Source organism: Neopelma chrysocephalum, unplaced genomic scaffold, assembly GCF_003984885.1.
Source record: "Neopelma chrysocephalum unplaced genomic scaffold, ASM398488v2 Primary Assembly neopelma1_76, whole genome shotgun sequence".
Lineage (NCBI taxonomy): Eukaryota > Metazoa > Chordata > Aves > Passeriformes > Pipridae > Neopelma > Neopelma chrysocephalum.
This window is the reverse complement of record NW_020897737.1, coordinates 3,466,871-3,494,015: the sequence shown is the minus strand read 5'-3', so window position 1 is coordinate 3,494,015 and position 27,145 is coordinate 3,466,871. Positions and strand designations below refer to the sequence as shown.

At 39.9% G+C, this 27,145-nt stretch overlaps 2 protein-coding genes across 5 annotated transcripts in view; both read left to right on the top strand.

Moving 5' to 3' along the window:
* MAP7D2 (MAP7 domain containing 2) overlaps positions 1-17,587 on the top strand; it is a 37,324-nt gene extending 19,737 nt beyond the window's left edge. For all 4 annotated transcript variants that reach the window (XM_027689196.1, XM_027689195.1, XM_027689194.1 and 1 more), the window contains 10 exons: positions 365-492; positions 8,192-8,424; positions 8,802-8,928; positions 10,205-10,409; positions 10,527-10,631; positions 11,828-11,881; positions 12,511-12,589; positions 13,271-13,457; positions 15,132-15,411; positions 15,995-17,587. In XM_027689196.1, the coding sequence (XP_027544997.1) occupies positions 365-492; positions 8,192-8,424; positions 8,802-8,928; positions 10,205-10,409; positions 10,527-10,631; positions 11,828-11,881; positions 12,511-12,589; positions 13,271-13,457; positions 15,132-15,381 (1,368 nt within the window). In that variant the 3' untranslated portion in view covers positions 15,382-15,411; positions 15,995-17,587. The remainder of the gene's footprint in view (positions 1-364; positions 493-8,191; positions 8,425-8,801; positions 8,929-10,204; positions 10,410-10,526; positions 10,632-11,827; positions 11,882-12,510; positions 12,590-13,270; positions 13,458-15,131; positions 15,412-15,994) is intronic.
* A 9,032-nt stretch (positions 17,588-26,619) lies between these two features.
* Positions 26,620-27,145, top strand: part of BCLAF3 (BCLAF1 and THRAP3 family member 3) — a 33,281-nt gene continuing 32,755 nt past the window's right edge. Inside the window, exon 1 of the mRNA XM_027689203.1 lies at positions 26,620-26,716. The gene's annotated coding sequence lies outside the window, so the exon portion shown is untranslated. The remainder of the gene's footprint in view (positions 26,717-27,145) is intronic.

The following is a 27,145-nucleotide window of genomic DNA, read 5'->3' as shown; positions in this document are numbered from 1 at the left end:
GCAGCAACATTTCTGTGAGATGCCTGGTTGCAGTACTGATCATATCTAGGAGGTGTTGCAGGGGCATATATATGATTTTGAAGACTCCACCCAGTGCCACCATCCCTCCCAAGAACTCTTGCAGAGGCTCTGATGTGGTATTACTGCAACTTGTATGCTATGTCCATGCAAGATAGGGTGGGTGTGTGTTATGTCTGTGTAAAACAAAAAACTATTAATAGTACTTCAGTTGTGAGCTGCTGTTTAAAAAAACTTTCAAATGTTCGTTACAGAAATCACTTTATATGCCATCTTGTTAATAAAACAAATTAATTTTTTATTTGTTTATGCTGATTATGGAAACTAAAATGAACTGTGCTTCTAGACTGAGAAGATAAAGAAAGAGAAGCGACCCACAACACCTGGTTCATCATCTGGTATGGGATCTCCTCTGAGAAGGTCTGATTCTCCTGCTGCCATGTCCAGAAGATCTGCATCACCTGCAACACCTAAGTATGCCTTTCTTATTAGTGGACTAATATGCTCCGAACTTCTCGTTACCTATAAATAAGCCATAGATTCTTGAGGAACTTCCTTTGAAGTGTTGTATAGAATCTAGTTAATTTTAGTTATACATTCACACATATACAAATGGGAGGAGAGAGAGAGAGAGATGGAGATGAACACATCTAATATATGTAAGATTGTGTTAGTGCTCACTAGAAACAAGTCTCTACCTCTTCTCAGTCATTTGAGATTCTAGTGCATTTCATAATTAATGTGAAATTTTATTTAACATTTATTTTTAAATATGCTTTTGTTTTATCTGATTTTGAAGAAACTGCCTAATGTGAAGAAATGCACACAACATGAATACTAACTAGAAATTCCAGCATTTAATATATGCATTTCCTATTGTTGTCATGACCATCTGGTGCCATAAATATACTTAACTACGTGTCATCTAAACCATTGGTTTTAACCTTTGCTCATTTGCAGACCTCTGTGATTTTGTTGCTTTTCGTTCTTTTTTTTTTAATGTAGAGCTGTGGACTGGGCAATGCAGAGCAATGTCTGGGCTTACTGGCAATTGAGTTGCTTTTCTTGATTGTCTTTTGCTGAAAACTCTAGTCTGTGTACCACAGCTTGCAACTCAAGTCTAAGCAAATGGGTCTTCAAGTTTCTTAGAACAGAATATTAAGTCTGGCTCAAATGTAGAAATGTGCTAAAGTGGTCTACAGTAGTTGTCTGATTTTTTTGGCTGGTTGATTGGTTTGTTTTTTTTTCCTTAGACCCTGTTCACGGGTCCCACTTCTGTCTTGAAAATTGTATCTTTTTGTCTTATTTTCTTTATTTATCATTTTTTAATCTGCAGCTGGCCATATTTTGAACCAATATTGATTATCCCCTTTCTGACAAATTTCTTCTGCCTCAAACACTAGCTGGTGTTCCTTTTCTGTTTCAGCTCTGAGGGCATAGGAGAATGATTTTGTGTGTGAACATGGGGCTAAACAACATACAGGAAACCATCTGACTCTGGACATTCTTTCTGGTTTAGACATCCCCTTGTATGTAACTGGGACACTGCAATTCTTGGTTCATATTACAAGGCTACAAATTCTCAAACTTTCAATATCATATATAATATTGTCAGATTCTGAACTACATACGTTTTGTGAAAAATGGAATGATATGAAATGTTAATGACATTCAAGGGTTTTTACAGTTTTGAGCAGATAATTGTCTAGTGGCACTGTGCAATGTACAGAAAAAAGTTTGAGCTATAAAAATGTGTATTATTCCACAAGTACTGATACCCCCTGTTCAGAAAGCATCTCTCAGTTCATTCAGCCAGTATGAGACATACCAAGAGACACATGTACTTAAGCAAAATGGATAGCTGAGAGTGAAGTGCTTCTTGATGGGCAGACATCCAAAAGGTCAGTGTAGACCATCATAGAGACATGTAGGGGTGAAAAGAAAAAGCTTTTGTGAAACAGATGTTTAGGGCTACATGAAAAAAGTATGCCCAGTCTTAATTTGTAGCACTAATTTCCATAAAAGGTTTGGCAAAGATGGAGAATTTTTTTCCCAGAGGCGCAGATTATGGGAATCTTTTTATAGTAAAATGTTTTCATTTCTATAAGGAATATAGGAATTTAAGGAATACTATTTTTAGAGGAAGAAACAGATGCTGCATGGAGGAATTAAGAAGGCTACTGGTGAGTTTCTCTGTGATTGTGAGCCACAGTAGAGATCTTTTCCCCCCCTCCTTCTCTTTTCTCAAGAGAATCTGATTCTGACCACAGCTAGAAATGTATTACTGAGCATTTAATCTTAACGTGGCCCAATTAAAACTACCTCCTTGATCTTAGAGAGATACAGTAGAGTTTAAATGCATGTGTATTACTGGTTCCAGAAAGACATTTCTGCTTCAGCACTTTCAAAACTTCCCCTCATTATTTTAAAATAAAAAATGATGATCACCATATTGTATTGTTATATCAACATTAATAATAATAATATAATTATATGCATTTTTTCATGCAACAGAAGTTCCACAGTTAATTTTCAATTAATCTAAAGGAAGGTTCCAAAAGCCTTACCACCTATATTTAAATCCACTGACCAGCAAGATCATTATCTGCCATATAAGTATACTTTTAATCTGACTAAATATGTATACAAATACTCATTCTCCTTGCAAACCTTATGATCTTTTATAAGTTTAATCTTTCTTCTTCCAGCACACCATATGGCCAAAAAAAATACTCTGGAAGACATAAGAGTACATATTGTACAGCATTAGTAGTTACTGATCCTGCACAGCTCCTTAACTTTGAAAGCTGTTGAGGAGAGAATCAAATATGGCCAGTGATTTAGAGGACAATTAGCTCTATGCATTTCTCTTTTTAAAAGAGAACTTGACATTCAAGTTTTCTTGGTATTGTTCTAGTTTCTAGTTCATCGCAGTTGTCACCTTGGCTTCTCAGTGGCAATTGCTTGTCTTCTTTATATATTATTTCATTATTTATTAATTAAAAAGCTCTTTTTATCATGGTAAAGTAGTTGAAACAGGATCAAACAAGACAATAAAACTTCAACCTAAAGAGACACAGTGATTGATGGCAGAACAGCGTTGCAGTAATAACATAAATAAAATACTAATGTTTGAATGTGCAAATTTTAATGAGAAAGCAAAAAGGGACAGCCCAAAACCACAATGTCCAAGACGAAATGAGTGAACAGATAGGGGTGTAAAAAGGAAAAAAGGGGAAAAAATAAAAATATGCTGAGCAACAATTAAATACAGGGAAAGAATTCAAAACTTGAAGTTATGCGGAAAAGTAAATATATCATAAAATGTCACACAAGAAAGAAATCCAAAAGTATTATTTTGAATCTAACATAGATCAGTTGACAAAGATGAAAGTTAATGGATTAGAGTTTGAATAATTGAGACATTATCTCTAATTTTATCAATTGCTCTTGGATACTGATTGTGTAAGTGCTCCTTTTCTTTAGATCTTTCACAAGATCAATAATACCAAGGGTTTGGGTAATTTTTTTTTCAATGCTTCATCTTCAAAGATCTATACATTAATCGGTTTATTCTTGCAGTATCCCTCAGAGAATAGGTAAGTGTCCTCTCTTATAGATCGAGAAGGCAATAAAGCCTGTGTCCTTCACATGTCTTTGGGTAAATAGTCCCTTTGAAATCAATGGCACCTGACTGAATCAAGGAAGTATGATTTAGTTTTAAGTGTCTTCAGATAAACCGTAGTGCAAGCCAGTGAACAAAAATGGAAAGCTCTGACAAGCCTCTGTGTCACATTCTTTTGCCAAAGCATTACCTCATATGAGAAGGAGGAAGAGGCAAGGGGGAAGGGAAAAGTGACTTCAGCACTGCTGGTGTGTGGTGGTTCATGTTTCATTTCCAGATCCCAGACTGTGTCATTGTTCTTTGCTCATGGTTTCACTAACTGAACCCCTGACTTGGTGGTTCCTGTGGGTGACAACTCACTGCAGTCACTGGGACATGCTTTTGGTGTCAGAAAAGCACATGTTCAATCACATTACAGAATACTGTTGGAATATGAACGTAGAGTAGGATGAAAAAAAGCCCAAACTTGTAAAAGTTTCTAAAAATGAGTTATTGGAAAGGTGTCTGCATATGGTGAATTCCCTACAGAAGTAGCTTCTATGTCCTGCAGTGACCTACTTTCAGATTTTATTTCATATGTGCTACATATACTAGTCTTGATCTTTGTTTTGACTTGGAAAGATAAAAACAATAGGTAGAATGCTAGATCAAGGCTATTTTGAGGGTTTTTCAGCAGTTGGCTAGATAATGAGCCAATTCAAGACTTTGAAACATCTATAATAACACAGCTATCAAAATACCTATTCTACAGGCCTATGCTGAGTTTGTACTCTTTTAAGAAATGTAAAAGAGAAATGAATCTGTCTCTTGCTAGAAGAGATCAAAACTAAGAGTGAAAGAAAACTGCTTTTGAGAAAATATCACAGATAGCAGAGGAAAAATGTGATCAGAGCATTGTCAGAAAGCAGGCTGGAGAACATGCAAGTCCTCAGTGTGGTTCCAGCAGAGCTTTTGTTGAATTAATAGGGATATAGGGGAAAAAAATATGCAGCTCTGGCATTGCTGCAGATTTGTGATTCACAGTCAGCTTTCTGAACAGCCATAACCAGCAACCTGTTTTGTATCTGGCTTTTCAAGAAAGCTTACTGTTCTCTCCTGTGCTGTTTATGGCCACAATTGGATGTGACCTCTGACTCGTGTGCTACATGTACTTTGTTTTCTCTGCTTAGCAAAAGTAAGCACAGAACCCCTCTTTTGCTCTTCCTGAGACATTCTTCTTCAGTATGGCCTATCCCTTTCATAATTAAATAAGAGCCACTGTAATTTAAGGATCAGTGGATCCTCACACCTGATAGAGGTTCTAGCAGTGCATGTAGGGGTCAGCTTTTTGCATGCTGCTGCCCCCATGCCAACACAGGGTAGTTAGGTGAGAAAACTAATATCTTCTCGGAAGGAGGAAGATGCTTCTGGTACTTCTGTATTCCCCTGTAAAATCTGGTTATTGAGATGAGTGAGCTGTCAGACAGCTAAAATGCTGCCACTTCTTGGATTTTAGCGATTTGTTATCTTAATTCTCTGATCCTCATCAGGCACAATTCTGTGATCCCACTTGTTTAACATAGTTTTGTTATATCCTTTTCATTTTCTCCCATGTCAAAACCAAAACATTTTTAAACCTAAGCAGACTCCTATACAAGTTTTTATACTTTTTTTTCTTAATTATCCCATTTTTCTATCTTCACAATCAAGTTTGGCCCTTTCTGGTGTAAAGCAGCATAATTTAAATACTATTTAGAAGGAGTGTTTTTTCCAGTAACAATTTTGCCTGTGTCTAAGAATGTTAAAGATGCTAAGTTGACTATATGTTTTAAATACAAGGGAGAAAACAATGTTGATTTACTACTTTCTACTGGCATCAAATAAATGATATAAAAATTCTGAAAAATTATTCTTGTGGACTTTCTGATGGACTTTCTCATCTTTTCACTCCTTGCACTGTAGTAACTGGTCTTTTATTCTTCTTGCTTTTGTTTGCTTTAAAGGAAGCAAAGCCGTACTTGTTATTCCGGCCCAAAAGCTGTAACAAAAAATTACTGTCAGTCTAAAAGTTCAAAGATGTATTACTTAAATAGTACATTCAACATGTTTCTAGTCCAACAGGTAAGTTGTACAGCCAGTCTACTCTAATGCCTATGCAGTGCAAGATACGTAGCTCTCATGACTAGACTCCTTCCTACCAACCTCTTTAATGTCTTTATTAGAGAACAATTACTTCTGTGCTGACACTGAAAATGACTCAGCCTTAGTTATTAGCCTGTTTTGCTCCTGCTGTCACAACAAGTTAAATAAAATGCATTGCAAGGAACGTGTGGTAAAGTTGGAAACGTAAACCAAAGACAGCAAGAAGGGACTGTGCTTTGAAGAAGTGTCTAATTAGCAAGAAGCATCCTCTGTGCTACAGAAAAACATAAGAAAAAATGTTGTTTACTTTGTATTTACCAGTTATATTTTTATGAAATGCAATTGGAAATGGCTGTCATGATGAGACACGTGTGAGATGTACACGTGTAGGTGGGGCCTTGAAATCTCTGCTTTTGCCTTCAGAAGGGCTTGGAAATCCATCTATATCCTAAAAAGGAATCTAAAAACAATGCTAAAACCCAATTTGGTCAACACCAACCAATCTCATTGACTTCTCCCTTTGCTGTTTTTTTCAAGATCTGGAAACAGACTTGCCTGTTCTCATCTTCCAAAGCCTGTTTCTGTCATGGAGCAGCAGGAGTAGTGGGTGGCAGCAGGGCAGACAAGGACAGGGACCTCACCCACAGGACCCCATCCCATAGCAGACAAAAAGGGCTCAGGGTAGGTCTGGTGATGGTGACCAGGGTCAACCAAGAGTCCACTGATAGCCAAGCAAGGCCTTACTCTGAGGCAAGTCCAAGGACAAGCCAGGACATCACATCAGGATCAGCAGGTTAGGAAGCCAAGAAGAACAGGCTTACCTACAGCTTAACTCAGGCAAGGACCTGAGCTGACAGGGAGCTCCTGGGCCTGCAGGCAGAGGGTACCTGAGCTGAACTTCAAATTTAATTGGGTGCTACTGTTCCTGCAGCCCGAGGGCTTTTGGAGTCTGTGATGGCTCTTCTGTGGGAGTAAGAAAGTACGGATGGTGCAATTCTCTGCAGCGTCTTCCTCCCCACAAACCAAGCAGCTCTGGATGAGCTTCCTGTATTCTAGCATCTCAACCTCTTAACAAATGCAGCATAATATGGTGGAAAAGAACCCTTTCTTCTACTGAATTAATAAATTCGTGGGGGGAGTTGAAAGACATCTAGTTTTTATTGTCTGCTCTGTAATGCAAATGCTGTTCAGTTATAGTAGTCTCTGACCACACAATATTATAGTTACATCTATATAAAACTTGCCACTCCAGTCCATTAATTTTCAGCCATTGTTCATGTTTTTCATATTTGTGGTCTGCCAGAATGAGTGTATAGTCCAGAAAACCTGTTATAGTATATGAAACTCTATATTGTGTAGATGAAAAAAGAGATAAAGGATAATACATTTATATAATAATTGCATTTCCATAAAGAAGGTTAAAAATACATGTGTAATGTTCAGTTTAATGTAGGATTATTTATTCTAATGGGACTCACATAAATCATTATTTTAAGATTGTGATCTCTTTATTCTCATACTATTTAGTCACACAGCCCAGCCTCTCTTAATGTTATAAGTGCTAGTTACTGGTGTTACATAAATAATGAATGGTGTTTGTGGTAGTTTTATGTTTCCTGGTAATCTGTTCTCTTTATGTACACCTATTTTCAGTGAATATCAGGTATCTTTGCTCTTCCACTTTCCCCGAACTGACTTCAGAAGTGAGGTTATCACTTCACCTTAAGTGTGCAACAGCCAAACAATCAGTGGGCTGCACTGCTCCTGTGCATCACCATCTCCACAGGTGCAGCTGGGTGAATTCCAAGGGCTGAGTTTTGAGTCTTAAGTCTGTTCCATTGGTGCTGATTAAAGCACTAACTGAAACAGCAGAGCTGATGGTACAGTGGTTTGGTCAGTTCTGTCTCTTTCTGTGGCACTCAGCTTTACCTTTGTTTATAGTAGTATTTGGTGCTTTTTTTGAAAATCAAATACTGTTAGAAAGAGACCATGTTTGGCAAGGTGGTATTTAGATGAAAGCAGCACACTGTATCTCATTATAATTTCTACAGACAGAAAGCAGCCATAGCTTTGTTTTAAATGTTGAGAAGGACTGTAGAATGCAGTAATGTTGACAGAATTGTTATGAAATGGTCATTACTAAAATCATCAGTTTAGGTAGTCCCTGATTTCCTATCTCACACGTAGACCTCAGACAGTGTTGCTGGTCTATTTAAATGAGAATTTTCTGTAATCATATGCACTTGCATGCCAGTTCCCTGCATTTCAAGTTCTGATTGCTTGCATCCAGGTGATTCTATTCAGTATTGTGCAAAACAGCTGGTACTCCTATGTAGCCAGAAACACAAGAGTGACGTATGTGAGTGGGGGTTCAATTCCAAGCTGTGTAATGCATGGCCTCTTTTGATTTTTGTTTTCCCTCATCAGGACAGTTGCAAAGACTTACCCACAGTCTCCTAAAAACACCAAACAATATCCAGCTTCTCCTGTGAAGCATCGTGCCACTTCCAATCTCAACCAGGAAACTCCTAAAAAGAAAGCAGACAAGGAAAAAGAAAATGTCAGCCATCAGAAGTCCCCAGGAGCACGCACTGACGAGGCAGGCCAGGTGACTCCTGAGAAGCACGTGCCTTCTGCTGGGAAGACTGAGAATAGTGAAGGTGAGTCTTACTGCAAGAATATATTGCAGATATCGTGGGTCCCTGAGACCTTTAAGCAGTGCTGAGCTGTTCTTTTCATGAAGGTGCTCTGTCATAGGCTATGAGGATGTGTAAAGATACATATTGGAACCTGTAAATGTATAGTTTTCACTAATGTAGCAAAACCACTTGTTAACGAGGATGTGAAAATGCTGAAATTCCAGGATGCCCTTACCTATTCCGTATTCTATCTGCTGAAAATGCTGAGGGGTGCTTTTAAAAAGGTGTCTTCCAGTGTGAACCAGGCCCATTTCAGCCTCCGTGCGAGTTTGGAGTTGCTGAGCACTCACTCTCTCTGTTCCCTGCTAAATTTTCCACTCTTGGTCCTCTTCTCTTAGGGAAGATCACGGCAGGAACAAGTGATGCAGAAGAAGCTTCAAAAATTCTAGCTGAAAAAAGACGACAGGCCCGCCTGCAGAAAGAACAGGAAGAAAAGGAGAGGCAGGAAAGAGAAGAACGGGAAAGGTATGTCTATTGCTTTGTGAAAGTTATTACCTAATAATTAAACCTGTATAGTTGAAAATCCTTGAATCTGTGGTAGTTTTAGAGTCAAGTGGGAGCTTACATGTAACTGTTAATTTCTTTAATCTCAGACTCATATTTCATTAATGTCTTTTGCAGTCTCTATGACCAGTGAAGTTCAGAAAATAATGATTTGACCTCTTTAAGAAGCTTGAAAAAACTATTACTTATCCAAATACTTCAGGTATGTCCACACTGCAGTGTACTGCACACTGCCGTCTGGACATACCTAAGTATTTTACATTGCAAAAAAATATTTGAGGCAGCTTTAAATGAGCTAGATCACATAGAAGAAACAGTATTGCAGTAGTAGTATTGCATTAAATGGCAAGGCTTGTATTGTTCAACAAATTAACCTGAAATTCACCTTCCCGCCCAACTCTGCTGTAGGCTTTAGGAGTTTGAGCATAATGAAGGTTGCTGTGTCTAAGCAGCAAAATTCTGGTTCTGCTTATTCTCTGAGCAAGCTTTTAGGTTGTTCTCCACATGGGATACTGGTTGCAAGTGTCAAACCCTTCTTTCAAACCCGTAATAGGAAATCACTAACTCTGCATGTCTAGATTAAACTTTGTTTTTTCTTATTAAAAACATGGCAGTGGGGGTGGGTGAGAGTGGAATCACCAGCTCCTGCCACTTTGGCTCTGAATCCCCGATAGAATGATAAGAATGATCACTTGCAAAGCAGCTCTTGCCTGTGGTGACAAAGGAGCATGATGTCCCTCAGTGGGCCAGGGAACAACACAGGTGGAGTTTAGACCCACTCTTTCTAGTGTTCCACTGTGTTTTGTGGACTTCTGCTGCTACTCATCCAGTCTGTTTATCTTCAGCTGAAACAAAGGATAAAAGAACCTGCTTGCTTATAGATACCAGAATTCTGGGTGTCAAGTACGGGGGAAGAGGGATGTTTTTATTCTTGAAACTTAATTTTACTATTGACCTCTAATTGACACTCTAAATGGAAAAGTTTTCTTTTTCTTTGATTATACCTGTTTTTTCAATGGAAATTTTAATTTCTGTGAAATATTTTAGGCAATGAAAATAAGATTGGAGTAAAAGTTTGATAGCAGCCTGGATGCTGAGCATGTGTTCAACCTCTTTGCTGTATCTTGGCATCTTTCGTGAAAATGTGTGTTGATGCATATGCTATCAGTTACTGATACAGTAGGATTCATGCTAAACAAGGTGAAGCCTTTGAAACATACTGTTATGTTTTTTGCAGGCTTGAAAGAGAGGAACAGAAAAGAAAGGCAGAAGAAGAAAGGATTCGTCTGGAAGAAGAAGCTCGTAAGAAGGAGGAGGAAAGAAAACGTGAAGAAGAAGCAGCCAGAAAAAAGGCAGAAGAGGAAGCCAGGAGAAGAGCTGAGGAAGAACAGATGCTAAAGGAAAAGCAAGAAAAAGAGCTCCAGGCCAAACTTGAGAAACAGGTACCATCTCAGCCAGAAATGTGAAACTTTGTACACATATAAATAAATACTTTATAGTATTTGGTAATCTGCCTGAAATAAATAATGGCCCTATCATATTTTACACTTTTTGATTAGAGGGAAGAAGCAGAAATCAAAGCCCGTGAGGCAGCTGAACAGCTTCGTCTTGAAAGGGAACAAATCATGCAGCAAATTGAGCAAGAAAGACTGGAACGGAAGAAGGTAGATATTTGCATCTCTAGATAATTATTTCATTTCTTGTTTAAATACATAATCTAGGAAGTACCCAATAGTATCTACTAACAATAATCTGGAAGGATTACAGATGACTAGTTATGTCAAACTTAGTATTTACTACTTACATGTTAGGGGAACAATATTTGTTGGACATCAATATTTGTAACAAAGTGGAATTGCCTAAGGCAAATGACTCTCTACTAGGCACTGAACAAACATAGAATCAGCCTCTACCTCAACAGTTAAATAAATGCCTGAGACAAACAGGGAATGGCATGTCAAGGCAAATGTCAATTGCTACCCAACCCAGGACATCACAGACTACTGAGGAAGATGAATGACTTTGCTGGAAACTTTCTCAACAGAAGTTCTGTGTCATTAATGGAGAAAGTTTATGTGATTAACAAACAACTTTTCTCCAACCTGGCTTGTCTCTGGTTACATTGTGCAGAGGCAGCAGGACTGGGACCAGTACTGCATAGGGAAATGGCTGGAGCTGCATAAATTAGCTTTGTCTACAACTCTGTGGCAGGAAAGAGAGAACAGCTGCACAACCCCTGTCTGGTTACAAAAGGTCATCTATCTGTATATTTTATTCAATACATTTTTAACTGTTTACGACTGCACTGGGAGCATGTTTCAGTTGGAGATTATAATACCAAACCAAAGGGTCTTACAGCTGAAATGGGTTCCTTTTTTAATGAACAAAGAAGGAAAACAAAAGTATTGTAGGATAATACCTTACACATTTCCAGCAAGAATAACTTCAGATACTTCATTTTACTCTTCTATTCCAAAAAGGCTAACTATTTTTAAAGGAACTGTTTGGAAACAGTTGGAAGAAGAACCAAATTAAAATAATTGCTGTTGGTTTTAAATGAATGTCTTGTTCCAGAAATGAGCACAACTCATAACTGCAAACATTTGGAATTAAAATGCCTGTTTCTAAAGTTCCTCTACAGAGAAGGTCATGTTCTGTGAGATCTGATAGGTGAAAGCCAGCTCCAAGATGTTTTCTACCCTTTGTTTTCTTTATTTTTCTTATTTGTTCTCCATTTTCCAAGACAGGCTGGGATGAGGCCGTGACAGTAAAGAAAAGTGTCTTTTTGTCATCTTCTCTCTGTCTCTTGTGTTAAATACTCTGTCTGCTGTCTCATCCTCAAATTTATTTTTATTTGTAGAGAATAGATGAAATAATGAAGAGAACAAGGAAGAGCGAAACACCAGAAGTAAAGGTATGAAACCATATGTGATTGCATGGTTTTTTTGTTTTGTTTTATTGCCATACGTGGAAATTAAATTGTAGAGTAATTCTACTTGGGTGCACTCTAGACCCAAATTTTAGTTGTATTTCAAACTGAGAGTGACTCTTGTTTTGTCACAGCCTTTGCTGCAGAGACACAGCTTTGTGCAAGTGTTACAGGTTAACCCCCCCCACTATCCAGCAAAGTGGCCACAGCCTGTTTCTGGATGCTGGAGCTGTAACGTTTGCTGCTGTTGATGTGTCTTTTCGTGCTTTGTACCAGCCAGTGAATTAGTTACTGAGCTCTCCTTGTTAAGCCTGTCAGGAATGTAGGATTGAAAACAATGCAGTTGTGTCCAGCTAGGAAGTGACAGTCAGGTTTTCACTTCTAGTCTACTAAGGAAACTGTTTCTTCAGTTACTTTCAGAGAATGTTTTCCTTTTGAATGTAAAAAAAAATGCTATGCCTAATTAAAGGGGGAGGGCCAATCCTGTCTTGCTGTTGATGGCCTTGCTTTGACTGCCCTGTGGCCCTGGGCAGTCTCACAAATTTTGAATCCGATCAGTCCCGTGAAGGTTACAGTCCTTCCTCTAATAGACTTGAGTCATTACTTGATTTCAGAAGGAAGAGCCAAAACTGGAGATACCATCAACTTTGAATGTGGAAAAGCAACCAAAGGCACTTGTTCTCAACCAACCAGGTAAAAATTGCCATATTTTTCTGAGTTTTTTTCACAGTTGCTTCTCTTCAGAAGTTGCTTCTCTTGTGATCTGAGGCACAGCATTGTGTGTTTTCATAAATTCTTTGCTTTCATCTCAAAAAGAACAGCTACATTTGCATCAATGACAAATGTTAGAAACTTTGCCACTTAAGCGGAAGAAAGTTTCTCCTCCATTTTAGTACCTGAGGTAGCATTTTTGTAAATGAAAATTTCTAATGTGTCAATACATTTTTGAGCTGCAATCTACCTTCAAATTTTGTAGGTAGAAAATTTTTGCACACAACCAAGCTTGCAAGCTTTATATAGTATCTCTCTAAATCTTACATGTAGTTTGACTTTATAAAAAAAATTATTTAAAGTATTATTAAATAAAATATATGTATCTGACATTTATCTATATTTTGTTTACTTCCCTAGGCTAAGACTTTTAGTACATGACATAAAAGATATAATATTCTCTTCCTGTTTCCTCACATTTAAAAGATGTAGCATAAAGAGCAGTTTTGGAGTGGAAAAGAGGAATGACAGTGTAGTATGATGAGTCATGGATTTATACCGAGTCCTACTGCATTGTCAGTCTTCCTTTCTACTCAATCTATAACCTAAAACTATTTAAATAAAGAAGCTTCTACTGTAATAATTTCTAACCTTCTTTTATAGAGATCAATGGATTGGCAACCTGCCTGAAAAATAAAAGCTTAGAAAGTGCTGCTTCTGTAATCCCTTCCCAAGAGGTAGTTGCTAATGGACTGAAGTCAGTTCCAGGACTTATTCAGCTGGAAGCTGTTGATGGGAAATCTAACAGCATGGAAGATTCAACAGATGAGGTTCAGTCCATGGATGTGAGGTACAGACCGTATCTATCAAGAGGGATTGTGGAGTTCATATGAGACACAAAATTTTCTGTTTCACTTGTTAACACTTTACTGCTTTTCTTCTCACCTACTCCACAGCGTGGCAGTCAGGTGTCCACTGTGGTGTGCTGTGCTCCTGGCAGGATGCGAGTTGGTTGTTTCAAGCAAGAGCACTCTCGCGTGTTTGGCAGGGGATGGGGTGTGTGTGTGGGCTCTGAAATCCTTCTACAGTCCTTGCTTACAGATTCCATACAAGTTTGCCCAAACCTTTCAGATAGTTTTATGAAAGCAGCTACTGTAGATATTGTTCTGGTATCACCGTTTTTTAATTTGGCTGCACAGCTGTGATGCGTGAGCTTCTCTGCCTCCATACAGAGTAAAGAAAATAATGCATTTAGCACTTTAAGTACTTAACAGGTAGTAGTGTATGGAAATCAGTAAATAACTTCGTGTTTTTAAATACTCTTGGATTTTCACAGAAGGACATGCAGAAAAGAAGGATTTTTTAATTTTAATTTAAGTTTTATTACTTATGTATTTTTACATATAGGCAGTTAATTTAAGACTGCTAAGACAATTTTAAATGTAGAATTTTTATGCAGTTCTTCCTTAATCAGTAAGACAGCTGAACCTCTCATACAGTTTCAGTATTTCCAGTAAATATGCATAAATATATAGAAAATGCCCTACTGGAACAAGTCCATGTAGCCCATTATTTAGTCTCAGAAAGTATCAGTAAGAAAAACTAGTGAGGGAGAACACCTGAGCCCACCATTTTCTGCAATCCAAGCCCACACTGAAGTGGCATTATGGATATTAGAGGGGGCAGCTCTGCCTTGCCCTTCTAAACAGCCACTGGTTGACGTGTTGCCCATGAGTTCATCCAAGTTTGTTTTTTTTTTGACCTGCTGATAACGTTTGTGTCCAGGACCTGACCTGGAACAAGTGCTACAGTGCAGTCTCACTGGGTAAATTATGTTCTTTGATCTGTAAATTATGTTATTTGATCAGTTTCTTACGGGTGGCACTGGACACCCCTTAGGGTTCGTGTTGCAGCATTTCATGCCACAATAGTTTTGTCCTCAACTCATCCCCCACCCCATCATGGTTTTAGAAATCTTTGTGAAATCCTTCCTCTGCCTTCTCTTCTCCAAACTAAAATGCACTAGCCTTACTAGTCTCAGCAAAGCAGCTGGTTACAGCATTTCTTAAATTTAATTATGGGATTTCTATGTCTGAAGTATATCATAAGGTCTTAAGAAATAACTTTTTATTTAAGTTGTGAAATGTGAGCGCTTTAAGCAAATGTTGCAGGGTCAGGACAGTAATTTGAAAGGTGTAATAAACATTTAGGTAAGGGAATGGTGCAGGGATTGAAACAGTGAGTGACTGGTAAACTATCACAAATGTGGGTTTAGGAGATGAGTGCTCACATCACACAACTACCACAAACCTTAATCTTTAAGGGATATATATTAGGTATGACCTTCCATCCTGAACAGACCAATGTCTTTTTCTTTGGATTAGGATGTATTCTAGGTAGAGTCTTGCTGCAGCTGGCCTTTAAAATAAGTTTTTGAACTGTCAGAAGTTTAATTTGATTGTTACCTAATGAAAAGTTACCCACCTCTTATTCTGTATCTTCCTTTTGTTTATCTTTCGTATAGCCCGGTTTCAAAAGAAGAACTTATCTCTATTCCCGAATATTCACCCATGAATGAACTTATGCCAGGTGTTTCTTTGGACCAAAATGGGACAAGTAATGCCAAGGCTCTTGAAGACCTCTTGGATTTCACAGGACAAGCTACCTACTCCAAGACGTCCAGTGATACCATTAGCCTAGATGACTGTAACAAAAACTTGATTGAGGGATTTAACAGTCCAGGACAGGAAAATACACTTAATTCTATCTGTTGACAGCCTCGCTTTTCAGCAGAACAGATACAGGTACAGTATTGTGATAAACATCTTAGATATGATAAATTGCTGTGATTTCTTACTAGCTTCCCAGAAACATTGAGCAGTTGTACACAGCAGTGTGGATAGAGGAAGAAAGCTGGTCTCCTAGATCTTTAAATTCAGCATAATCTTTCCTATTTGCAAATTGGCATCCTATGCAAACTGACTGTATCATAGCAACCACAAGTACCAGGTAAATGGAAGCATTTCCTTTATGCATTCAGAATATAATGAGAAGGGTTGTTTTTTTCTTCATTAATACAATACCTTTCCTATATATCTTTGGAGCCTGTTTGCATGAAGAAAACAGTTAAAAGTGGGGTCAGTCTAGGAAATGGTAGTTATTGTTGCTGCTTACTCCGTTCGGCTGCTGTAAATACTTGCAGCACAGTGTAGAATCACATGTCCTGAAAAGCTAGCATAGTATAAAATCACAGCAGGCTTCAGTGACAGTTTCAAAGTACAATGCCACAGTTGGTCTTCTTGAAAGAGTATATTCTAAATTACAAAACTGAGGTCATCTAACTGGTGTGGCTGACTTGATATTCTTCTCTCTCTTTTTAATTGACAGCAGTAACAATTTGTGGAGGATATATATCCCTGTGATGCTACTGGCAGTAAAATATGAGCTTGTCACTTGAAAAAGCTTTCTGCAGTCCTTGAACACTGGATTCCAAATAATCATAGCTGAATATAACTTGTCTTCCCAGGGAAATAAATATGTTGAATAACTGGCTGCTTTTGGTAAAACCAATGATCTAGAGCCTTGATGGTTTCAGGGAAGATGAGTGTGCATTAGAATTTGAGCTTTAGCTGCTAATAAAGCACTTTTTAATTTAAAATTCATCTCAACACTTCACTGTGATTTTTACCTGTGCATTTTATTTTGAAATAATTCTTCCCTAAACTTTACCATACATCCATTTAGACATCTTTTTCTTGTAAATAATGATGGGGTTTGCCCACAGTGCATTGAAACAATATACTGTACTTTAGTTTTGTGCCTATCTTTTTTTGTCTTTAATAAGGAATTATTGGCAACTTTTATGAGGTGTATAATGCAAAACTATAACTGAAGAGGCTTGAAAAACATACAACTGCTGGAATCAAAAGAGCCTTCTTATTGACTGTGGAGTGTGGGAACTATCCCGTTACGGTTACATTGACACTTTTAGTCACTAGTGGCACTTACTGGTTAATATTAATTAGTCCGGGAGCAACTATCAACTGTGTGTTTAAAAACATGTTTGTGTAACACCTGTAAGCAAAGTAGGCAAAATGCCTGGTGTAATCCCTTAATATATATGTAGTATAGCTGTAGTAGATCCAAGTGATGGTCAGGAGGGTGAGATAATATGTTAACTTTTTAAGATGCAGACACTTGATTGATACCAGCAGGCTTTCGATCACACAGAGAAGTATTTTGTCTTCTGTAGACTCAACAAAATCAGATTTAGTCAGCAGCAAAACAATATGTGAATGTTGCAGCAGAAACACTGGGGGCCCTTAACATTCTGTATGGAACAGTTCACATCAGGATGTACGAGGTCTGGACATCATGTGCCATACAATGTTAACTTTATTTCTGTTGGTGAACCTTTATGCTAGATCAGGTGCTGCTTTAAGGACATTTTTGTCCAGTTCCTTATAAGAATGAATTTTAAATACAACTCTCTTTGGACACTAACACAAAAGAAGTGAAAACTTGGGGGGGTGGGGTTTTTTATTTTATTTTGTTTGTTTGTTTTTGGGTTTTGTTTCCACACATAAGGGAGTTCACCGTGTAGATTGAGCTCAGTTGTAGCACCATTTTTGTGTTCTTTAAAGTCAGCAACGGGAAGGTAACCAGTGACATTATGTGCAATGCATAAATAAATCATACCTACAACAACCCAGCTTTATTTATGTTAGTGTACTCAAAGAAATACTTTCTTTCGACTGTGCAGTAAGCTGTAGCATGGTACTGTGTCTTCCAAATTAGTCCTTCATCTATTTCCTAAATAATAAACAAACGGAAGCAGTTTGTTTTGCTGTAATACATTGTGTTTGACAAATGTCATATTATATTTTATTATGGTGTCATTGTATAACCTGTAGATTTCTGTATTTGCATGACCTGTATAGCATGTATAAAGGTGAAATACATTTTCATTTATGAATCTGAGTTGTTTCTTAGTGCTTTTTATTCCCAGCAAAATATGACTCGTTTAAAAACACATATATGTTAATTTGTTCTGAGGTGTTTTCTGAAGGAGAGTGGAATACTGAATGAAGGAGTAGTAGTCGGAACCTCCAAATATTTCACCATCGTTCCCATTGCCATATACTCATTTTCTTTCTGAGATCTTGCCAATACACCAAGGAAATGGAGGCTGGTGGCAGAAGAGCCTTAAGGTGAGGGCTTCCAAATCGTGGCATCCAGGGTGCTAGTGACAGTATACAGGCCAGTTTACAGCCCCAACCTCTACCCTCAGGCAAAGAAAATAAGGAAAAGAAAACTTGGGAGCTGTGTCCATTAGACACTGTTCTGTTTAGTGTGCAAGAGCTGTTCTGTAAGAGCATTCGTGACATAAATGCTGAATTTCTTTTCAAGCTACATGCACACACTGCTGCTTAGAAAGAGGCCAGGCCTGGAGCTGCTCTTAGTTTTTTATTGAAATGCTGGGGAGAAATTTTAAAATATATTTTGTTTAAATCATCACTTCAGTCAAAATTGAAAATGAGAGGATCTACTTTTATTATGAAGTATATTAATACTTTCTGTGGTGACAGTTCATCTCATTTGTATTGCCTCTTGAATCGTTCATGTTATTTGTTCCCTCAATTATTTACTAGATTGAAGGAAGCAAGATAAATGAGTATTTGTGAAGAAAAACATTGCATATTCACATTTATATTTGCTTTCAAATGTAACTTTATAAATTTGTCTGAATATCTGGAGTGAGTACTGTTAGCTGAGGGGTTAAATCACTTCTTTTTGCTTTTGGTGATACAGCCTTTTCATACCAGTACCATACTGGTGTTTGCTGCTGTGATTCAAAACTGTGCAATGAGCCTTATTTTTAATTAGTCAGTGGTCTTGAAACTGTGGTGGAGGATCACTACTGACTCACATAGGTCCTTGGTAGACCTTTTCTCCTGTAAAGCACTTGAGAATCAAGCTATCAGTAGTAAGAAGAAGAGTTGAGTGTTGATCCTTGAGTGGCTTTTTTATAAATGGTTGAATGGATTATTTTTTTTAGTTTACTCTTATAGTAAAGTGATGTGATAACCCAAATTGTAAACACAAAGAAGAATCAGACACTGCTACTGTCCTTCTGCAGATTTGTTTTATGTAGCTATTAGTAAATTTCTAATACATAAATAAATAATACCTGCGTGGTAATTGGGCATCACAGTAGCTCTCTGACTAGGTTCAGCACTTTCCATGCTGTTGCCCTGGGAAATGACACCCAAAGCTTGTCTTGGGCCCCAGCAAAGGCCCTGAGCAGACCTCTGTCTTCCCAGCGAATGAATTCCAAAACAGAATTGCATCAGTGAGGGTTGGATCTGGATGCGCAGGCTGCATTTTCATCTAGTGATGAAGGGCTAAAAGGGAGGGAATCATCCTCTTTTGTAATTGTACAAATGCTACAATTCTGTGGAGAAAGCCACAGAAATAGCAGAGACTGCTGCTCTGGCTGCCAGGATGGAGATCTTCCCAGGTCAGAGAAGCCTGGGGTCCCAGGACACCTCTGGGCTTCAGTGCTGCACAGCAGCCTGAAAACCCTAGAAGGAGATATCCTTCCCATAAAGGTTTAAACTGTGGCCCCTCCCCTGTATTAAAATGTAAATAGATCAATATTTAAGAACTGAAGAGTAATTTCTCTGTGAGGTTTGTATCTTGTTTGCTCTAAGCCTGGTCTGTATCCTGCATATCCTTACTCCTGTAAGCAGCACAAATGAATCAGCAGGGATAGGCTGCTCCTTCTCCTGCTTTAGTGACCTGTGGGACTTCTTCCTTACTCCTCCCCTCTCCCTTCCTATTAAAGAACAAGGCAGAAACTGAAAAAGTCTCTTAGTTTGCTTTCATTTCAGGGCAATGTTGTTCAAGCTGTTGGTTGCCTCCAAAAACAGCATGGAGAGTGGTGGTTCACCTACACTGCCTCTGTGTATGTATGTGCACAAATATATCTAATTGGCAGTTACCTGACTTTTGGGAATGTTGGTTTTCAGTATCAATATTAAACTCTGAAAAGTGTATCACTGCTGGGCCAACTGTGCTGAAATCTGGAAAATACAATGTATGTGAGGACTGAATGCAATTTTCTCTGGATTTTCTTCTTCATTGTAAGAAAAAGAGGTTTGAAATTCATTCAATCTGTTCAGAATACATACACTTCAAAATAACAGAAAACTTAAAATATTCAGATGCATTTTTGTTATTGCTGTTAGTGGCAATAATACCAGTCCAGAACACAGTGAGGCACAAAGTTTATCTCTTCCCCAGTTTTTTAGCCAATCATTTATCTTAGCCTTATGATCTCCTACAGATGAAGAGTAGGTGATGCTGTTCACTGTCAGCCAATTTAACGTGTCTGTTGAAGCAACGTGTGAAGTGTAAAAGCCCTTAAAACCGCAGGCAGAAACACTAAGAGGATGTTTAAGCTTTTAAAATAATTACATGAAGTATAAGAAAATGGTTTCCTGACCACTGGAATAATTTTAGATGCTTGTTTTCTTCCCAGTTGCCTTGTTTGTTCTCCAACTTGTGTAAGTTTTATAGCATTTCTAACAATTCAAGGCTGAGGTAGTAATGTCTTTAAACTAGCGGGTTTGATGATTACCAGAGGCCTGCAATTTTCAGGCTCAAAATAAATGCTCTGGAAGGTAGTGTGTCATGTTCACTTGGGAGCTTTGCAAAAATAGATGTGTATCCCTGCTGAAATCAAGCCTTAATGATTTCCAGAGAAAAAACAGCTATGAGGCAGGAGAGATCCAATGAATAGAAGGAAAAGGTAAGCAATGTGCTGCTTGTTCTATGAAGTCCTTGCTCTAAGAATAAGTTTTTAAAATAGTTACATAAATAGCTCAAACCAGCAGCTTTGCATTATCACTTAGATCTTGCTGTGCCTAAAAGGAATAAGTTGAAGTCAATTGCAATTGTAGGTGATTGACATGGTACAGGAATGGACCCAATGTTACGACCCGCCCCGGGAGAAGGGGAGGGGGGTAACTCAGGTTTTTATCAATACTTCCCTTGGGGTGGATTAAAGCGAAACGACACTAGATAATCGGTGTCTGAAAACATATATTGCCAAAATTTATTTTAACAATTTTGCATCATCAGGTAAGCCAGCGTTTTGGGTGTTGTCATATAACGATGCAACATAAAGATAACCTTTGGGGGGGGGAACACATAAGGGAGAGAAAGGAAAGACAGGGTAAGGATAAGGGAGAGTAAGGGAAAGAAAATATGAAGGGGAGAAATGCATATAGTCACCGCCCACGGGGTCCAGCGATGACACCTGGCAGTTGCCGCTTCCATGTCCGTCAGCTGAAGTGGTGGCCTTGATTTGCTGGGGGTGAAGGAGGGAAGCCCCCACACTCCAAGAAGTTACCCATGGTCAGTGTCACAGGCCATGTCTCGAGCCTCCAACCTCTCTCTGGGCCTGCGCAGAGCTTCTGAGTCTGGCCTGGTTCCCGCCTTTCAAGATTGGTAGGGGGGGATGGGCCCAACTGCCCATCAGAGATGTAAGGTAAAAGTCAAAAGCCTGCAAACTCCTGGAATGCATAAATCATTAACCATTTCAGTCTCTGACACCCAAGAACCTAAAATTGTGTAACTGGAGAAAAAAATTAATGGGTTTGAGAGATGTTCAGAACTGGGGAACTTACTCTGTCAGTATTTCCTCCTTTTTTTTTTTTTCCTAGAAATAACAGCCTCTCTCACCAAATTCAGTATGTGAGCAGCACAGTAAGCAGGATCCGGACAATATCTGTTACACTATATTAACATGCTCACACATCCCTTTTCAGAGTAACTTCTCTCTTTTAAAATACATATAGCAGCATTGTCTGAAATATTATTAGCACCTTAAATATGCAGAAGTGTGGGGGTTTATAGCAATAAATTCTATGGAGTTGGTCCTAATTTTCCTGGAGGGAGGTCTCAATCTGAGAACAGTTTTCACTCAGTCCTCTTGTTTTTTCTTAAACCTCTCATCAGTTCAGATACACAAATCCAAGAGAATACAGATTCTGGTGGTTGCCTGCTGGAATGGGTTTGTTCTCTCAGCGTCTGGACACAGACTGTCCACACCACTCAAGGCAGAGGAACAGGAACTCCGAGGAGTCTTATGGATACTGAATATGTGCAGTAGTGTGTTGGGGACAGCAGTGAAGTCCTGCTGGCACAGGCAATGAATATAATCCTGGTCAGACATGGCCAAAACTTCCCCAGCTGAACACCGGGTCAGAAGTTCTTCCCTTTTGGCAAGCAACGTTTGTATCTCTAACCTACATTTTTACAAGGTTAATTTGTGCTGATGATCTTGGGCCAGTGTTAGTTTTCAGGGCAGAAAGTGTCCTGTAGCAAATGAAACTGCTGGTGGATTTAGCAAATAAATGAGCTGAGGAATGGGTGAAGGTCACAGTCACTGAAGAATGCTAAGATACTTTGCATGTATTTACTACCACATATTTACTACTAAAGTCCCTGAGGCAAATCAGTATCAGTCATGCCCACAATGTCTCGAGCTGGACATTTTGAAATTTTATCTCTCCTCAGACTTCTCATCCTGCTGTTTCACTGTGATTTCTCCTGCTGTCATCTTTCCAAGAACTGGCTCTTGCACAGGCAAAAAACTGCAGCCTTTTTGTGCCCCTGCCTTCCTCCTTAAATTCATCTGGTGTAGCCCCTTGGGTGATAAGCTCAAAGCCTTTGCTTTTAAAATCCTGTTACTGTATTTATGCAACACGTTGGTGTTAATTCATACACTGAGATTGTTTTCACTGGTATTTTGCCAAAATCCTACCAAGTTTACCCGGGCTGTACGCCTCCCAGCAATGGCGCATTTTCACATGTTACAGGAAAGCCACGATAACCTTATAAATAAAACATTCGGGCATCCTTACGTCATGAGAACCCAGGCCTGCTACAGGCTCTCTTTGAAGAGTAAGTTGGTGATACTATCAGAGCCAAGTCATGCAGTCAGTCATCCTCTCACATTCCTTTGGGTTTTAATTAAACAATTACTTTTCAGCTTTCCTTAAGTTTCAAGACTAAATAATGTAGGACTTATTTCCTCAGTTAAGGAGAGAGTCATTATCTGTTGCTTTGAGCCTAGACTGAAAAAATATCACAGTTTCCCAGAAAGCTGTTTAAGTTCTTAAAACTGAATTTGGGGTTTTTGCTTTATTCTGTAACAAATTCTTGCCTTGTCTGGATAAGGTATTACAGATTTGAAGTTACTTTGACAAGTGACCTCAGGAACTGACCTAAATACCAATATCTCATTTTCTGTAAAATAAGAGCTGATGCTCCTTTGCTGGGGACTTGGAGGTTTAGCTAATTCTGTTCCACTGAACAACAGAAATATTTTATTTTTTTTATTATTATTATTATTAGAAGCAAATGAGTAGCATGCCTGCAAAGAATTAGGCAGCTTGCTCTCATTTCAAGACAGGAGACACACTTTGTGGTTTGGTGAAAGTAGTTTAATAAAAAAATGCCTGATTGCACTAAGGGATAGTGGTGGGTGAGGGGCAGAAGAAGAAAGCATAAAAGTGAAACTCCTCCAAAAGCAGAGTTTCAAGTTTATGAAGCCATGCAAATCTTATCAGGAGGCATAACAAGACAGTGAAGTACAAAAGAGACATTTCCCTTTAGATATTATGAGAGGTTGTTTGGTAAAACCATGATTATCCTTGAACTGCAGTCCTTGATGGTGGATCATGCCCCTGAGTGTTTTGACTCCATCAGACCCTCTCTCACCGCTCCAACATGCTTCTTCCCTTTTACTGTCACCATCTACAGGCTCTGTCTCCAGACAACAAAACAAACTGTGTATGATAACCAAGCTCACCCACTCTTTACAAAAAACTTTTAATTTAATTTATCTGGTGCACCTCAGTGGAGAGCAGGTGCTGAGTGGCAGCTGCTGTGGTGGTCAGCCCTGGCAGTGCAGGAAAGCCCAGGCAATGCTCCCCAGCACAGCTCGGGCTCCCTTGCTCTGCTTGCTCTGTGCCTGACCTTGCCAGCAATCAAGGAAGTGTTTTATTTCCACTTTTTTTTTTTAGATTAGCATAATACTGTTCAGCAAAGTTCAGTGCCAACAGTAACATTTTATGTGGAAAATGAAATGCCTCCTTGAAAGAACAGATACGCAGGATCTGTCTGCTGTCAAGGGCTAGTTCCTGCCTTTGAATTTTAGGTAACTTCCATTCATCATTTCCAAGTATTTAGCATGCAAACCACAGCCATGCTCTTTCCAAAGGGAATGTTTACTAAATTAAACATTAAAGGAATATGAAAGTGATTCTCTATTCTAATGACACTTAATTAGAAATAAAACATGGAAATAGACTAAAATAATTAGTCTTAATAAGCAGTAATTGCCAAGTCTTGTGCAATAGAATAGCCTTCACAATTTGGAGATGGGGAATAATGATGCTGTGGAGCTACTAACAGGCACTGATTTGAATATTAATTTCACTTGTAGAGTGTACTTAAGTTGTTTTCTTAGACTACATGGTCCCAACCACTGAGATCCTTGTGTCCTTAATATCCATCAGGATAGTATCCATCCTGCTATCCATCAGAATAAATGTATGTTGGATCAAGACCATCTGAGGCAACTTCAAGTACAGAGGTCAATAATGAAATTTGATAATTCTTCATTTATGTAATGCAGAAGTTTATCCTATATACAAAGAGGCTGGTTGTCTGTACTTCGTGCTTTGGACCAATTTTTGCTTCAAGTTTCAGGGCAGCAGTAGCCCCCCATGTGCAGAGATCAGGCAAACCACTACTCCAGCTGAAGTAGGTAATAAAACCAAACTTTTTTTACTGTTAGTTTGACTTTCTGAATCTTGAGAATGAAAGTGTGGCTGCCTATACAGTGATTATCCCACGTATTGTGAGAGCTGTGCCAAACTGGTACTGCACATTATGTGGCTGAGCCTCCCAGGCTGGACCAGGTTTCTTTGGGAAAGTGCAGATTAACAGCATGTCTGCTTCAGTCTCACTGTCTCTATCTAAAGCTCACTGAGCCCAGTTCTCATCCCAAGTGTCTAATAACAAAAATGCCAACATGGCAAAGAGGAAGCAAGTGTTGTTTAGTGCAGCTTGACACTGTATGTCTATGCCCTAAAGTTCAGTAAGTCTTTTGCAGTCCCTTTTAATTGGAAAAACACTACAACTAAATTTAAAAATAATCCTATACTTCTATATGTTTTTCCTAAGAGAATTTCGAAGTGTTTTGGTGAATGCAGGAAATTATTTTATACAGAAATTGTGTGGGGTTCCTTGTGTTTGAGCTAGTCTACAAAGAACCGAGCAGGATCCTGCTAAGACAGCAACCAGACTGATGGCTGTGATGAGTGATCCTTTAGTCCCCCTTATAGCAACAAGGCCAGGGTTGAGAAGACAGAGAACTGAAGATAATGCTCTGCTAAAAGATCAGTCCTACAAAAGGAGGGAGGAAGATGTCAGCAGCTAAAAGTCCAAAGGATAGCCAAAATCGGCAGTCCACACTGGTATTGAGAATGTAAGGAAACTGAGACCATCCCTTTGAAGAGGACTAATTATGATGCCAAGAGTAAGCAGCCCTTCCTCTCCACTTTCTATCCAGTGAATATAACTTCACCCTATTATGCCATGGTTTGATGACAGAGTAAATGTAGCACTATGACTCTGAGCTGGATCAAAAATGTCAAGGCTGTGTAAAACAGAGTGCTGACTCTGCCTCTTTTTTGGGCTTAAATTAATTTGTTTAAAAAAAATGTTGACAGGCTAACTTTACACCAGATCAGATATCGCCTGCCTAGGCCCTGTAATGATACCATATCAGGTATCACCCATCTTCCTGTAGCTACTGTAAAAATGTAAAACCAACATCAGTTCTGTGCTTGGGCTAAACCAAAAGTGTGTGCCTGCACCTGAGCTGAATCGAATTTATATTAATGAGCTGATCTGACAATGCACCAAAGTAGTATTCATGATCCTTGACCAACAGCCTTGAATGCCAGTGTAATCTAGATAGCATCAGTTCGCGTGATCTTTAATCTATTTCTGGGTGTTTTTCTGCCATAAAAAGATACTCTGTTTCGAAAGGACTTCAGTTTGTGTCAGTGTGTGACCCTGCTGTTTACAGCTCCTGAAGAAAAAACTCACGCCAAACCTGTTGGGCCTGCTGGCTATCAGGACTGGCAATCGAGGGAATGAATCCCATCTCGCAGGGAAGGAGAGCGCTGCCATCCTGCAGTGCACGCTCTGACAGGATCTCCAGGAACTTGCTAAGATCCTCGGTGAGCACCACCTAGAGCTCACCACCTACACTCTCATGACCCTCACAGCATGGGACAAGAGGGCCATGGTCACCTCACCTGAGATGGGTTCAGCTGTGGAGCTGAGCCCATCCAGCCTCAGGGAAGCTTTGGTCCAGCCTTTCCTGCCTGACCAACTATGGTACAACCAAGACCAGCAAAAGGGCCGGGACCAAGGTGTGTCCCCGGCAACCACCAGCACTTTGGGCCTGCGCTGCTCCGGCCACACCCGGCCCCATGCAGGAGCCAGCAGCCACTCCCTGGGCTAGAGGGATGGTGGGAAGTGTCACAGAAATACAGAATATTCTGAATTGGAATGGACCCACAAGGATCATCGAGTCCAACTGTTAGCCCTGCACAGGACCATCCCCAAGAGTCACACCATGTGCCTGAGAGCATTGTCCAAATTCTCCTTGAACTCTGTCAGGCTTGGTGCTGTGATCACTTCCCTGGGGAGCCTGTTCCGGTGCCCAAACACCCTCTGGAGGAAGAACCTTTTTCTAATATCCAACTCAAACCTCTCCTGACACAAGTTCAGGCCATTCCGTCGGGTCCTGTCACTGGTCACCACAGAGAACAGATCAGCGCCTGACCCTCCTCTTCCCCTCACGAGGAAGTTGAGGACCATGAGGAGGTTTCGTCCAGGCTGAATAAGACAAGTGATCTCAGCCACTCCTCAAACGGTTTCCCCTCTAGACCTTTCACCATTTTTGTTGCCCTCCTTTGGCCGCTCTCTAATAGCTCAGTACTGCACACAGTATTCAAGGTGAGGCCGCCCCAGTGCAGAGCAGAGCGGGGACAATCCCCTCCCTCGACCGGCTGGCGATGCTGTGCCGATGCCCCCCAGGACACGGTTGGCCCTCGGTGTCACGGGAGGGCTCTGCTTATCACGGGGCGTTCCAGCCGAGTGGCTACTCGGAGCTCAATATCCCGGGAAGCACCAGGGCTTTCCGTCCTCTGCCGGAGCCGGGAACGTGGGGGCCCATACGCGCCTCGAAGAGCAGCAGCAGAGCCCGGCGCGGGGGTCCCGGGGGGCGGCCCCGGCCCGCGAGGGGCGGTCGGGGGGCGGTGTCGGAGCCGCCGCCGCTCGGCCCCGCCCGGCCCGCCCCTTCCGGGCCGCCCGCCCCCCGCCCGCCCTTTCTCTCCGCCGCGCCCCGGCGATGGGCAGCCCCGGTGCCGGCTCCGGCAGAGGACG